This window comes from Gouania willdenowi, chromosome 16 (genome assembly GCF_900634775.1).
Source record: "Gouania willdenowi chromosome 16, fGouWil2.1, whole genome shotgun sequence".
Classification (NCBI taxonomy): domain Eukaryota; kingdom Metazoa; phylum Chordata; class Actinopteri; order Blenniiformes; family Gobiesocidae; genus Gouania; species Gouania willdenowi.
This window is the reverse complement of record NC_041059.1, coordinates 37475845-37490873: the sequence shown is the minus strand read 5'-3', so window position 1 is coordinate 37490873 and position 15029 is coordinate 37475845. Positions and strand designations below refer to the sequence as shown.

Below are 15029 nucleotides of genomic sequence, written 5' to 3'. Positions count from 1 at the left end.
AAAAAAAAAATTAAAAAAAAAAAAACATTAATGATCAATATCATCATGAATCATGAATTAAAAGTCCTGCGCCCAGGGTGCTGGTTACTAAAATCACAAATTATGAATATTAATGGGCTTCTGTTAGACATATTATGAATATTAATGTACATTGATACTACTAAATATATTACCAAAACCAACTACAACCAAACCACACAAAAAGTATGTTAATCATGCAGATATGTTGCAGTGCTAGACAGCATTCTACAGAGGACTACTAAGAGACCAAGCACCCATACTACTGCCTTTTTTAACTGGAAAGAAGTAAACTGAAAATGATGCTCAATTCTTTGTCATCATTACCATGAATACCAGATTTCAACTTGTAAATGCATCAAAAACTAGATGAGAAAGTACATTATGCTAAGAAAAGTGCTACAACATATACAAAAGAAAAGCCACAATTACACTAATATAATGCACCAAAAGCCATTATTTTTGCACCTCCCAAGGTGTTGCGCATCATCGGCGTGCAGCGGCGGCAACTTGCTACGAGTCTTAGCCTTCTTCTCGTTTTTTTTGTAGCTTACTACTTCTTTTTGCTCTCTGGACATAGAACTTTAACATGGTTGAACAGCTTTGCGTTCAATTAAATTATAATTGATAATTTTTATACAATTTCCATACCAATTACAAATATCTGAACTCAATTACAAGGGAATATTGGGAAAATCCACATCCTCAGCTCATCAAATTCCTTTCAAATGTGGTTCCATTTAAAAAGATTTATTCCCATCAACATCAACTCCTCCATCAATCAGATTGTTAGATTTCTGAGTGCTTTTCTTTGTTCACTTCTGCATTTGCTGTGTTTTCCTGACTTTACTTCTGTGGTGCATTAACAACAGCCTCTCAGAAAAAATTTTTTCGACTAATTAACCTGGGTTTGGTGCTGCTTTGGATTTTGAAACCACTCTCTTGGAGCTTTGGTTCTGACGCTTAAATTGAAATGCTATTTTTTCATTACATATTTCATATATTTTATTTGTTTTAAATCTTCCTGTCATCATTGTTTGTGGGATTAAACTGTAGTGGGATTCAACTGTGGCTTTACGTTGTACACAGTATGAAAAAGTGAAAATTACACCAGTTTCTTAAAGTTAAGGAGTTTCTCATTGAAGCCAATATCAATCAATATCTGAGGCAGACGCTTGATTCAATAACTTACGATGGTGTATTAAGGCCAAATTTAATGGAGAAAAATATTTTAATAGAGTCAAAATTTCGACTTTAAATGTAATGCAATGGTTTAAGTCATACTTAGAGGTACAAAGTTATTTTGTAAGCATCGAAACTTTGAATCTGACAGATTACCAATGTCCTGTGGGGTTCCTCAGGGCTCTGTTCTTGGACCCCTCCTGTTTAGCCTTTATATGCTTCCTTTAGGACAAATTTTACAGAACTGTAAGGTTGATTATCAGAGCTACGCAGATGACACACAACTATATCTATCACTGAACCCAGATGACTATGGTCCCATAAAGGGTGTTGTGTGACTGCTTAGAAAAAGTAAACTGATGGATGAGTGAAAACTTCCTTCAACTAAACCATGAGAAGATGGAGGTGATTGTCTTTGGTAACAAGGAAAAAAGGACTGCTGTCAGCAATTATCTTAAGTCTGGATCTTTAAAAGCTAAAGACCAAGTCAAAAACCTTGGTGTTCTGATTGACTCAGATCTTACATTCAGCAGTCAGATCAAATCTATCACAAAAACATCTTCTACCACCTAAAGAACATCTCCAGAGTGAAAGGTTTAATGACTCAGAAAGATCAGGAGAAACTGGTCCATGCTTTTATCTCCAGCAGACTGGACTATTGTAATGGTCTTCTGACAGGAATCCCCCAAAAGATCATCAAACATCTACAGCTGGTTCAGAACGCTGCAGCTCAGACCTTAACCAGAACACAGAGGTCAGAGCACATTACTCCAGTTTTAAAGTCTTTACACTGGCTCCCAGTCAGCCTCAGAACAGACTTTAAAGTTCTGCTGCTGGTTATAAATCTGTGAATGGGTTTGGTCCAGAATATATCAGTGACATGTTAGTCAGGTATGAACCCAGCAGGTCTCTCAGATCTATGGACACAGGTCAGATAGTGGAGCCCAGAGCTCACAGTAAACATGGTGATGCTGTGTTTAGTTGTTATGCTGCAAAGAAGTGGAACAAACTGCAGCAGAGCTGCAAAGGAACTCTTTTTCTCTACTGCATATGATTGGGAGGAAGCTTTTTGGTCATGTTGTTGTTAATGTAATGTGTTTGTTGATGATTTTAATTGATTTTACTGATGATTTTAATTGATTTTACTGATGATTTTAAATGCTCTCGTTGATTTTAAGCTGTTGAATGTTTTCTGTTGCACTTTTTGATCATGTAAAGCACACTGAGTTGCCTTGTGTATGAAATGCGCTATACAAATACATTTTCCTTGCCTTGCCTTAAATATAATTATTTTCTCCATCAAAAATTGGCCCTAATCCTCTTCCTTTCTACTGACTACTCATGTTAGCTCAGATGTTTTTTTTGTTTGTTTGTTTTATCACATCCCTACTTTTTCATTGACCTAAAAGTGAAATAAAGAGGACATTTGTGGCTGTTTTGCTTCTTTTTATGCAGACTTTAAAATACTGGTACTTGTAATTTTGATACTTGAGGTTTTTTTCACAAGATACTTTTGATACACTAAATGTGAGCTGTTTTAAGAGTTTTACTCAATTGATTTTTTAAATGGGGACTTTTACCACAGTAATTTTCAGTTATTAGGGTCCAAAGGAGAAAATGGCCAGAAGGACCCTAATGTATTTGCTTAAATTTAATATTAATATTATTCAGCATCTGCCTTTGATTGCTAATTTGACCCCCTGAGCAAGCACCTCAGGCCTTGTAAAATGTTGATAACTTGGCACAATGAAAAAAATGTGCGCATTATAGACGCAAAAACGTGATGGAACCGAACAACCGGCAGGTTTCACCGATTCATACAAAATTCACCACATATATTATTGACCCTAAGATTAGCAAAAAGTTACATCATGACCCTGCCAAAAACCAAATCGGAAGTCAGCCATCTTGGGCCAAAGGTCAAAAATGGCATTTCGCCCTGGAAACACATTTGTTCAAATTAGTTTGAGGGTCTTCACCTGATTTGCTTCATACTTGGCCAGAACGCTTAGGATCCACTGAAGATTAAAAATCTTCAAAGAAATGTGCGTATCTCTAACAGTTTGGTCTTGGCTCTGCCACAAAGTTGCAATGCTAATTTTTGTTAGTACGCCACAATTTCAAAATCTCTATAACTCTGACACACAAATTTTGACCAGCTTCAAATTTCACACAAATAACATTTGCCAAAACATGAATGCATTAAAAAATTTCCCTTTTTTTGCTTATGTTTTTGACTGGCGCCTGTTATGGTCATGTTCACTGTTAGCAACGTTAACGCAAAATGGCTGCCCACTGCTCCTCAGGGATGGGTTAAATGCAGAGGACGAATTCCATTAATGTACTAACATTACATGGCCAATTAAAGGCGAAAGCCCCGATTTAATCTTTAATCTTTAATCTTTAAACAACTCTAGCGAAAAGATATGTCATGTTGACTTCAAAATGCTGTTGGATGAATCTCATAAGATGGGAGCAGGTCGCTGATGAAGAAAAAACAAGCTGTAATCAGTAGGAGGGGCCTATAATGTTAATTATAGAGCGCTTTTCACAGGTAAAAACCACAAAGTGGTTTACATAAATTTCAGTGTCATGTATCATCCCATCTATCTAAATGATTTATCGATTTGATGCACACACACTTTATTAGTTGACTAATGTCGGTCCATCAGATATAAATCTCTATGTTTCCTGGAGGATGTCATTGGGTAAATGAAAGGATTGCATCAATCCCTAAATATTCTCTTTCTCCTGTCAGCGTCACATCAGATCCACACAGCGATGTATTCACAGAATGATCCACCTTTTATTGAGCAGGTCATTTTCCAAGAGAACTGATTGGTCAGGAGGCGGGGCTTTCATACTCGCTCATATCATAGCCAGAACAAAACCTGGTCCAGACTAGGGGTCTCATTTATGAACACAGCGTACTTACAAAAGAAATGCTACATATAAGCAAAGTTTGGGATTTATACAAAAAAAAAACCAGAAGAGATAATGTGCGAGCCTCCACGACAGCTCTGACCCTGCCGTACGCACAAAATCATGACAAACGGGAAACTGTTTGCAGTTGTCCCGTTGCCTTCACATGAGAAATTTCCAACTGTGAGTGGCCTCACATGGGCTTGAGGGTTTTGGTTACGCCAGAGTGTGGTGCTGCTCTGCGCCACCTTCTTGACAGACGGGGTGCCTATGGGCATCGTTACATCCAGGAAGGTGATCTCCACGGATGCCAGCCTGACAGGCTGGGGTGGAACTCATGAGGGCAGGGCTGTGAGGGGTTGCTGGGATGCGGTCCTCCAGCGCGCTCACATAAATTACTTGGAAGTGTCAGCGGTGTTCCTCTCGCTGATCCACTTCCTTCCGTCTCTCAGGGGACATCATGTCCTAGTGAGGATGGACAATACCATGGCGGTGGCGTACATCAATCGTCAGGGTGGGTTGCAGTAGCGTCGATTGCTGTCACTGGCACGGAGACTGATCCTGTGGAGTGTTGGGCATCTCCTCTCGCTGAGAGCGACGCACGTTCCGGGGATCATGAACGTGGGTGCCAACCTGTTATCCAGGGGCTTCTCCCTGCGCAGCACGAAGGCTCCCCTCGCTGTAGACGCACTAGCGCACGGTTGGCCACGTGTGCTTCTTTACGCGTTCCCCCCGTTGGCTCTGATTCCCTCCACGTGATAAAAACCACCTGTGTCTTACTTGATTGGATATTGTACTGACAGTATTACCCCACGCCTCTGTATATAAGTATAATCCTAGTGCTTTTGGGCCTATGTTAGGAATCTAAATTGGATTAATCTCCGTTGCTTGAACTAACCAAACATTCCCAGGGGGGTATATCATCAAAGTGTTCTCAGTAGAGCCAGGTTTATGGTTTAAATGTGATAGGATGAAGGCACCAGTGGAGGAGGAGGAGGAGGAGGAGGAGGAGGAGGAGCAGCAGCAGCATCATCATCATCAGAAGATGATGACGCTGATGATAACTTTGATGAGGAGACTGTCTCTATTGATTCAAGAAGGCTTGAGGTATCATGTAAAACTTGTGGAAGTACTCATTCAGTCTATAATGATGGAAAGTCGTCATGTGGTGCTCACACAAAATGTCATTTCTGTAACCGGACCCAGATGGTGTACGAGGTGAAAGCCAGCCTGGAAAAATAGTGAGTATTAATGGAAGGATATTCTCATTATGCAGAATTCCCGTTGTGCTAATTGTCATGTGTTCACAGAGCTCACAGGCCATCAGACGCTCTATGCAACACATCTAAAGAGGGAAATTCAACTATCAGAGGTCAACAATAAATGTAAAAATAGACAGATGGCAGACGTCTCAGTGGAGTCTGAGATTAAAAGGAGGACACTTCAAAAATTAAATTTTGAAATAAAAAAACTTGAGAGGGAGGTGAGTTATGCCTTCAATGCACACTGTATGCTGACTGTAACACAAACAATGTATTTATCATTATTATGTATTTATTCTCCTTTCCTCCCCAGCTACAAGAAGATGAACAACAGTAAATAAAAGTTGACATGACATTTTGGTGTTTGCTTGTTTAATATATGCACAGTTAGGGCTACTGTAGAGATGAGACTTGCAATGTACCCGAAATGCAATTTCTCCAGAAATATCAAAACACTTTATGACACAAATTGAATAGTTGGAAGGTTGGAGGGAACATTTTAATCATTCTTTAAGGTAATAGGTATCATGATTAAATAACCATTTGTAGCTTGTGAGGCTGCAAAGGTGTTCCTCGTGACGTCAAGCAATCCAATGGTCTATAAGAAGGCCCAAAATCATGAGTTCCTTCCTGCTCTAACAATGGCGTGCCCATTTCTGGAAGAGATCATTGATGAGGAAGCACTCGTGCTCAGGAGAGCCTTCAAGCGGGAGAGGGTCTTCTGGGACAGGTCAGACCCATTGGTCTTCACTGACGACTACCTGTATGAAAGGTATAGATTTTCAGCAGATGGCATCCGGTACCTTTGCAGACTGCTGTGTCCCAGGCTATGATACCAAACAGCACGCAACCGTGCTCTGAGTGTTACACAGATGGTGTGTGTGGCCTTGTGCTTTTTTGCCAGTGGATGCTTTCTGTACTTTGTGGGGGATGCAGAAAGTTTGAACAAGGTCACAATTTGCCGCACTGTGCGCAGTGTGTATGTGGCCATTAAGTCGTTGCTAGGTGTCTTCATGTCGTTCCCTGGCCACAGAAGACTCCGGCACATCAAGGAGGATTTTTATAGGATTGCAGGTAAAAGACATTACAAATTACATGACAAATGTTATCAGTCATAGTAGGATACTCACTGTGTTACAGGTTTCCCCAATGCCATTGGCACGATTGACTGCACCCACATAAAAATAGAATCCCCCTCAGGTGCCCATGAGGGAGATTCTATGAACAGGAAATCTTTTCATAGCATTAATGCTCAGGTAAACATGATGTGCATTGATTGGTTTATGTTCAACATCTTATACTTTCAGATGGTCTGCAATGCTGACTGCCTGATTAGTAATGTTGTGGTAAAGTGGCCTGACTAAGTCCATGACTCCAGAATCTTTAGGTCCTCTGGCATCTATCAGCACCTGTCACAAGGTAAGCCACATCCTCTATAAATAACCACTTTTAACTACATGGCTGTGTCAAACATGTCACTCTATAAGATTGTAATTATGACATTTTGTATTCAAAGGGGAATTTTCTGGTGTACTGCTGGGGGACAGAGGTTATGCCTGTGAGCTCTTTTGCCTAACACCATTCACAGACCCACAGGAAGGACAGCAGGCCTACAACAATGCTCATGCCAGAACAAGGGCACGGATTGAAATGACCTTCGGCCTCCTGAAGGAACGGTTCCAGTGTCTGCTCCACCTGAGAGTCAGCCCAGACAGAGCATGTGACATTATTGTTGCCTGCGCTATCCTCCACAATGTGGCCTGCCTAAGGAAGGAGAGGCTCTCAGAGTGCCAACAGACATTGACTGGGACAATCCGGCCATCTTTCCAGATGATGACAGCGGTCGGCTGGTCAGAGACCAATATGTGTTGAATTATTTCAGTTAAGATCGATTTTGTACATTTAAGTTACATATTGCCTGCAATTGCAGAGGAATTTATGTTGTGTTTTATTGATTCGGCCTATTGTGTTATTTAATAATAGCAAAATCATTTATCTAAAATGATTGCAATTAATGATCACAAATTTTTAAATAATGACAGCAGGTCTAGTTAAATGTGATAACAATGTGTAGTGGGCAGTGGAATGAATATTGGTGTCCATTTGTGGTGACAGCTGACTCAGATAAGGGATAAGATTAAACAGATCCTGGAACTTAGCCTGGTCTGGAGCAGGCTAGCTCCACAGAATAAGTCTCCATGGTTACTTATGTCATACCATATCCCACTCTCCCCTATCCTACTTTTATGCAACCGGATCACAGATAAGTTGATCCAGGATAACCAACATATCCCAGCTTAATCCCTGATCCTACTTTTATGCAACAGGCCCCTGGTCGGGAGCAGGTTTGACCCACAAACTGTGTTACTATGGTAACCAAGGTGTTTTCTTGTTGATGAAATCGCCGTTCCATAGATCTGATTGGTCAGGAGGCGGGGCTCTAGGACTCGCTCACATCCAAGCGACCAGGCAAGCCGTTCAGTATTAATTGCCATAGTGATTAAGCTCCAACGAGCTTTGTAGGACAGCACACACTGATTAAATCCCGGAAGTTAGTGCGATAAGAGAGAGGGAACCAGCGATAAGAGGTCATCTAGATTTGTAGCATACCCCCTTAGAAAAATTGCCTATTTTATTGATTACCACAGGCATCTGTTCTGCTCTCTTGAGGAAGACTGGGTATCACCTGCTAGTTGAGTTATGGTCAAAGGATTACCTAATACATTTAAATTACTACAAAAATAAACAATAAAGGAAAACATCTTCAAATGTTTTAGTTTTTCCTTGAGGAAGGAAGACTAAACTATTGATATCCTTATACATTAAATGAATTGCTTTAATAACATCTTTTTTTATTTGTTATTTTTATTGACAAATACATACAAGAATAAACAATGTTGGCATTTTACAATTTACAACAAAATACCAAAATTATGAACTTGCAAAGGGAACAGCAACTTAAAGCAACTTATAATTTTCTCAATAACTCAAGATTAAACAGTATTATGGCAAACAATGATAGAGAACTAAATAAAACAATAAAACAAAACAGAGAATATCGTTTGTGCATATTTGTACAAAAAAGAAAAAAAGAAAAATCACATCAAAAATGTAATAATAGCACGCAAACATGAATCAAGATGCTATTCATTTAGAATAAAAAGATTTAAAAAAAAACAAACAAAAAAACAAAGCAAAAAAGAGTAATAGACAATAAAGTTCAAGAGTTCAAGGCAATCCTTGGTGCAAGAGGAAATTCAAATCAATTTTGACTATTTAGTTCAGTGGGGAAAGTATAATTTATTTTTTTGTGCTGGAGTATTTAAAGACTTCATCTAAAAGTTTGTATAAGAAAACAATTTTGAATACTGTACCAAAAATATACAATATACATTTATGTATTTATATATACAATATATAAACATCACATTTGGTTTGCAATAAAGATTTTTTGGAAAAAGCTTTATTCATTATTTCCGTTCGTTCCGTCCGTATTTCCGCTCACGTTCATTTATTTCATTGGCTCGCACCACGTCAGCGTCAGTGTGCTGTTCGCTTTCTATTGGCTCTCTCACCCGTCCATCACCCATCGTCTCAGGTTCCCCTTTAGTCATTGGCCGCCTCGCGCCTCAGTCAAGAAGGCGCTCTTTGATGAATGGTTTACTCTAGAGCAACGCCCATACTTGCTGTACATGTCTTGTTGTGATAGGCTTGTGGTTATTCTTGGCCCCGCCCCCTTACATGTACCGAGAAAGGCAGGAAGAGCTGATGGAGCCGCATGTGTCACTTCCAGAGGGCTGATCCTGTATGATTTCATGTTGTTGTTGACACTCCGCGGTAAACCCTGCAGCGGAAGGTGATTCCAGGACGTTTGGGATCTCAGTGGGTGTTTAGAGGCTGAAGTGGAGAGACGGTGAAGAAAGGAGGGGGACTTTTCGTCGTAGCGTGATCCGTAGCTCGCTTCGCCCGCCCTGCGACGACGGGACTGACGGGGGGAATATGGCGGAGCATCACCCGGCGTCTGAAAACAAGCACAAATCCTTGCTGAACTCTGGAGTATCGTATTCGGGGAACGGGCGCAGCAGCAGCAGCAGCTCGGTTCTGGCGGACGGAGGAGGAGGAGGTGGCGGTCTGTCCGGAGGCCTGTCTCAGCCGGCCGGCTGGCAGTCCCTGCTGTCCTTCACCATCCTGTTCCTGGCCTGGCTGGCCGGGTTCAGCTCCAGGCTCTTCGCTGTCATCCGCTTTGAGAGCATCATTCACGAGTTTGACCCGTGGTAAGAGTCCCCAGACCCGGGAGAGCAACTGACAGCTGCTGCTAATTCACTGTCAGTCACACTGTATGCTGATGATAATAATACTACAGTCACACTGTAGGCTAATGATAATAATACTACAGTCACACTGTAGGCTAATGATAATAATACTACAGTCACACTGTAGGCTAATGATAATAATGCTACAGTCACACTGTATGCTGATGATAATAATACTACAGTCACACTGTAGGCTAATGATAATAATACTACAGTCACACTGTAGGCTAATGATAATAATACTACAGTCACACTGTATGCTGATGATAATAATACTACAGTCACACTGTATGCTGATGATAATAATACTACAGTCACACTGTATGCTGATGATAATAATACTACAGTCACACTGTAGGCTAATGATAATAATACTACAGTCACACTGTAGGCTAATGATAATAATACTACAGTCACACTGTATGCTGATGATAATAATACTACAGTCACACTGTAGGCTAATGATAATAATACTACAGTCACACTGTAGGCTAATGATAATAATACTACAGTCACACTGTATGCTGATGATAATAATACTACAGTCACACTGTATGCTGATGATAATAATACTACAGTCACACTGTATGCTGATGATAATAATACTACAGTCACACTGTATGCTGATGGTAATAATACTACACTCACACTGTAGGCTGATGATAATAATACTACAGTCACACTGTAGGCTGATGATAATAATACTACAGTCACACTGTATGCTGATGATAATAATACTACAGTCACACTGTATGCTGATGATAATACTACAGTCACACTGTATGCTGATGATAATAATACTACACTCACACTGTAGGCTGATGATAATAATACTACAGTCACACTGTATGCTGATGATAATAATACTACAGTCACACTGTATGCTGATGATAATAATACTACAGTCACACTGTATGCTGATGATAATACTACAGTCACACTGTATGCTGATGATAATAATACTACAGTCACACTGTATGCTGATGATAATAATACTACAGTCACACTGTATGCTGATGATAATAATACTACAGCATTAGTCTAAACCTGTGGTTCCCAAACTTTCCACAGTCCGGTAAACCTTCAGACATTTAACCTAAAGCCATGTAAAAAACATAATAATGTAATGTCATATATAATGTAGCACTACAGTGAAATTTGTCTCTGGATTTACCTATCCTGTAGAGGAATAAAATATAATAATAATAATAATAATAATAATAATAATAATAATAATAATAATAATGATAAAGATTTAGAATATGTAAAATCTGTGTACCTTTTTATTATTGTGTTTTAAATCCATATCAAAATAACAAATAAACAGTGTGGTTATTTTGTTTTACTGACTTAGTGAAAACCAAAACAATTGCAGAAAAATAAAATACCAGATAAGCAGTGTTTTTCTGGAAAAAAAAAAAAACTGAAATCCACTGCACCTTGGTTTTCTCTGCACACAATAGGACTGTTTAGGATTTATTTGTATATAAATGTATATACGCATTTAAAAGGACCAACTTATAGTATAGCAGTAGTATGGGTGCTTGGTCTCTTAGTAGTCCTCTGTAGAATGCTGTCCGGCACTGCAACATATCTGCATGATTAACATACTTTTTGTGTGGTTTGCTTGTAGTTGGTTTTGGTAATATATTTAGTAGTATCAATGTACATTAATATTCATACTATGTTTAACACAAGCACATTCATATTTATAATATATCTTACATGTACCCTTACATTTGTGATTTTAGTAACCAGTACCCTGGACGCAGGACTTTGAATTCATGAATCATAAGGGTGTAACGATACACAAAAATTACGGTTTGATACGTACCTCAGTTTTGAGGTCACGGTTTGGTTCATTTTCGGTACAGTATGGAACAAAATGCTAAATTTGCTTGTTTATTCAAAACTTTTGTAAACCAACAATGTACTAGCGCCTTGCATGGCAGTCCTGTCCCATTGGTGTGTGAATGTGAGAGTGATTGGGTGAATGAGCTGATATGTAAAGCGCTTTGAGACTGTTTCAGTGTGGTGATAAAGCGCTATTTAAAATCAAGTCCATTTAACATTTAACATTATACAGAATATGACAATAAAGGTAAAAAAAATAATACAAAACTTGTAAAGTGCTGCTTGGTAATAATATTCTTAAACAAAAAATACATTAAATATTATAGAAATAAGCTCACAGCTTGTTAACAGCTTTTAACAAGGAGAAAGTACAGCACAGTTCCAGCATGTAGCCCTTGGTATAGACCTTCATATTTTTGGCCAGAAAAATGTACTTGTCCACATTGTCTACAGTAAATGCAGATCTGCTGGTAGTTACAAATGCAAAACATAAATTTTCTTGTCCATTCAAAACTTTAGTAAACCAACAATGTATTTAACATTATATAGAATATGTTAATAAATTAAAAAAATAATATACTTTTATAAAGTGCTTCCTGGTAATAAGAATAATATTCTCAAACAAAAAATCTATAAAATATTATTTAAAAAAATAAGCTCCTCACAGCTTGTTACCAGCTTTTATCCACTGCTATAAAGACTCTGATGGCAGTTGTTACAGCTTTGGCCAGATGTGAATTACTAGGCAAAAGCTGCTTGAATGCTGACGTCAACTGCATTTGCACTAAGGACGTTTTCTTTCTTGTCGCAGTGATTTTTGCACTCGGGTGGTGCCGTTTGAAGTGAGTTAGCATGTTCGTTGTGTTCCCGGAAACATACCTGATCTCAGCTGAACAATGTCGGCACACTGCCCTTGTTTTATCCACTTGTCTTTCTCCGTTGCAATATTTCACCCAGAAGCCGATGTCTTCCTCAACAGGAGACTTTGGCGACAGGGGAGGGTCCTCTAGCTCTGGTTTCTCGCTAGTGTTAGCCATGACGTACGGGCTGCACGTGTAGCTGCAGGCGGAAGTAAACAGACGCAACTTCCGTTCCGTTACGGGAACTCACCCTTGCACAACCCTGTACCTGAACCGAACATTCTGTACCGAAAAGGTTCAATACAAATACATGTATTGGTACGCCCTTAATGATTCATGATAATATTGATCATGAATGATTAAAAACCCCTTCAAAATTTTCTTTTTTCAAATTTGGTCTGTGAATTATTCTTACCAGTGGCGACTTATTTCTTTGTTGAATCTTTCTTAAAGATAATGTTTGTTTAATTTAGTTGAATTCAGTAATGTTGTGAATGTTAAGATTTATTATTGTTATTGGGGAAATATTTAGAGAGAATGATTGTTTTTCTTATTTCTTATATTTGTTTGGACCAGCAGAGGGCGCTAGTAATCCAGTGTTTGTTTGAGATGTAGCTATTCTGTGCAGTGAAGAGGAGCTGCTATTGCTAGCAGACAGAGCTAATAGAAAAACCTGACTTTTACAGATATTCCTGTAATATTACAGATATTCTTTTGGTGCTAAAGGGGTAAGGATCATTTATGAACATGTTTAAGAGTAGAAGAAAGTGAGTAGTAGGTGATTCTGCCTGCCGCCTACGCTTCTGGACATCCCTGCATACAAACAGAAGATTTGATTTTAAAACAGGAACACGCTGCTTATCTAGTTTTTTTATTTTTCTGTTTTGGTTTTAAGTCTGTAAAACAAAACAATCACACTGTTAATTTGTTATTATGATTTGGTTTTGAAACGGAATAACCAAAGAACGAGGGGTACATGGATTATGTAAGCTCACAGTAAAACATCGCATTCAAAATGATCACTTGCTTGATTTAATTAATTAGCCTACTGGCATTTTCTGTGAGAAACAATCTTTTATTTTGAAAAAATAAATCTACCATCTACCTTTGTTGATTGACCATATAGGAGTAAAACAACATATTCATCACCCTATAACTGTGAAATACAACTCACTGCAACTTTAATAAGAGTGAGGTTGACAGGATGCACAGAACTCTGCAATGTTTGGCTGAATTTGAGAGTATGAGTCAAAATCATTCTCCACACAAAGTATTTTTTCATGTTTTTTTTGTTTGTCAAAGCTGATAATCCACTTTCACTTAAGTACTTGGTGGCAAAGGTAGGGCCCTATAAAATTCGCGTTAACGGAATCGCGGACGGAATCACGGAATCGACCAATAAAAACATTTAAGGGGGAAATGGACAAAGTCGGCATGAAACACCGTCACTGTGGCGCAAAGAACGTTTTTTATAGGGAAATGTTTCTTTGGAGCGCTTATTAGGCGCACCGCCCTCTCTCCTCCTGTCCTGGCTGCATTAAACTCATTTTAAATCACCACAAACACCGTCTAAAACAACGCAAATCATCACTGACTCCTCACTACAGAACCTCTAGTGTAAGTTTAACTTTGCTTTGTCTGTAAAGCTCCGCCCGTGTTTCGTGTAGCGCAGCGGTGCTCCGTGAGAACGTGATTAGCTTTAATCATCTTCACCTGCTCAGTGTTAGAACTGTTATGCCTGGTTAACTAAGAATAACTCAGTCCGTGTTGTAGTTTAGTTCTTTATATTCCAGCTGTTCGTCTGTCTCGTAGGTTCACATTCACAGTCAGCAAGCTACCTCAATTACAACCGTTTCAGTGGGAACTTCCGGTTTACAAAATAAAAGTCTGTTGGAGCAACGTTATTAGAATGTTACATTCAAACATCTCATCAGAGTTACAGTAAAATGCATGTTGAAATAATGAATTAAAAAATAAAGGAATTAAAAAAATTAAAGTGGAAAAAACTGAATTTGAAAAAAAAATAAAACGGATTTTATAAGGCCTTACAAAGGGCATCAAGCATGTTTGGCTAGCACAAAGCAATGTAGCTCTCGTGATATTTTTGCTTTTTTTAATGATAGTTTCTCTGTCACCACTAGAGGGCAGTCTAACCGAGGCCCATATGTCATTTGTGTTAATGCATGGAGGCTCCTGACTGCTACATACCCCCATGACAATTTGTGTACCCCTGGGGGTTCTCGTACTTCACTTTTGGAACCTAGGGTCTCAGCTTGTGTTTATATATCTGAGGCATTACGTGCGATCGCATTTAATCACATGAGTTCCAGAGGTGAAAGTAACAATTATTTACGAAGTATTCATGTTACTGTAACTGAGTTGCTTTTATGGGTACTTGTACTTTTTTGAGTGTATTTCTAAATCAGTGGTTATACGTGTACTTAAGTATGTTGTTACATTTCTACCCTTACCGACCATTACTGAGTAAATTTTTCTGTTTTAAAATGATCAACGGACATTGTGAAACTACAAAAAATGAAATGACCAGGCAACAGACACTGTCTTCGGTTCAGGTTGTGGTTTTCTACCAATTAAAGTATGTTGTTATGCACACTTTT

At 38.8% G+C, this 15029-nt stretch overlaps 1 protein-coding gene and 1 pseudogene across 1 annotated transcript in view; both read left to right on the top strand.

Moving 5' to 3' along the window:
• The first annotated feature begins 6025 nt into the window (after positions 1–6025).
• Positions 6026–7256, top strand: LOC114478465 (putative nuclease HARBI1; annotated as a pseudogene).
• Positions 7257–9121: 1865 nt separating this feature from the next.
• The window catches only part of LOC114477963 (dolichyl-diphosphooligosaccharide--protein glycosyltransferase subunit STT3B-like), a 50466-nt gene continuing 44558 nt past the window's right edge, over positions 9122–15029 (top strand). Inside the window, exon 1 of the mRNA XM_028470700.1 lies at positions 9122–9658. Coding sequence (XP_028326501.1) covers positions 9384–9658 — 275 coding nt within the window. The 5' untranslated portion in view covers positions 9122–9383. The remainder of the gene's footprint in view (positions 9659–15029) is intronic.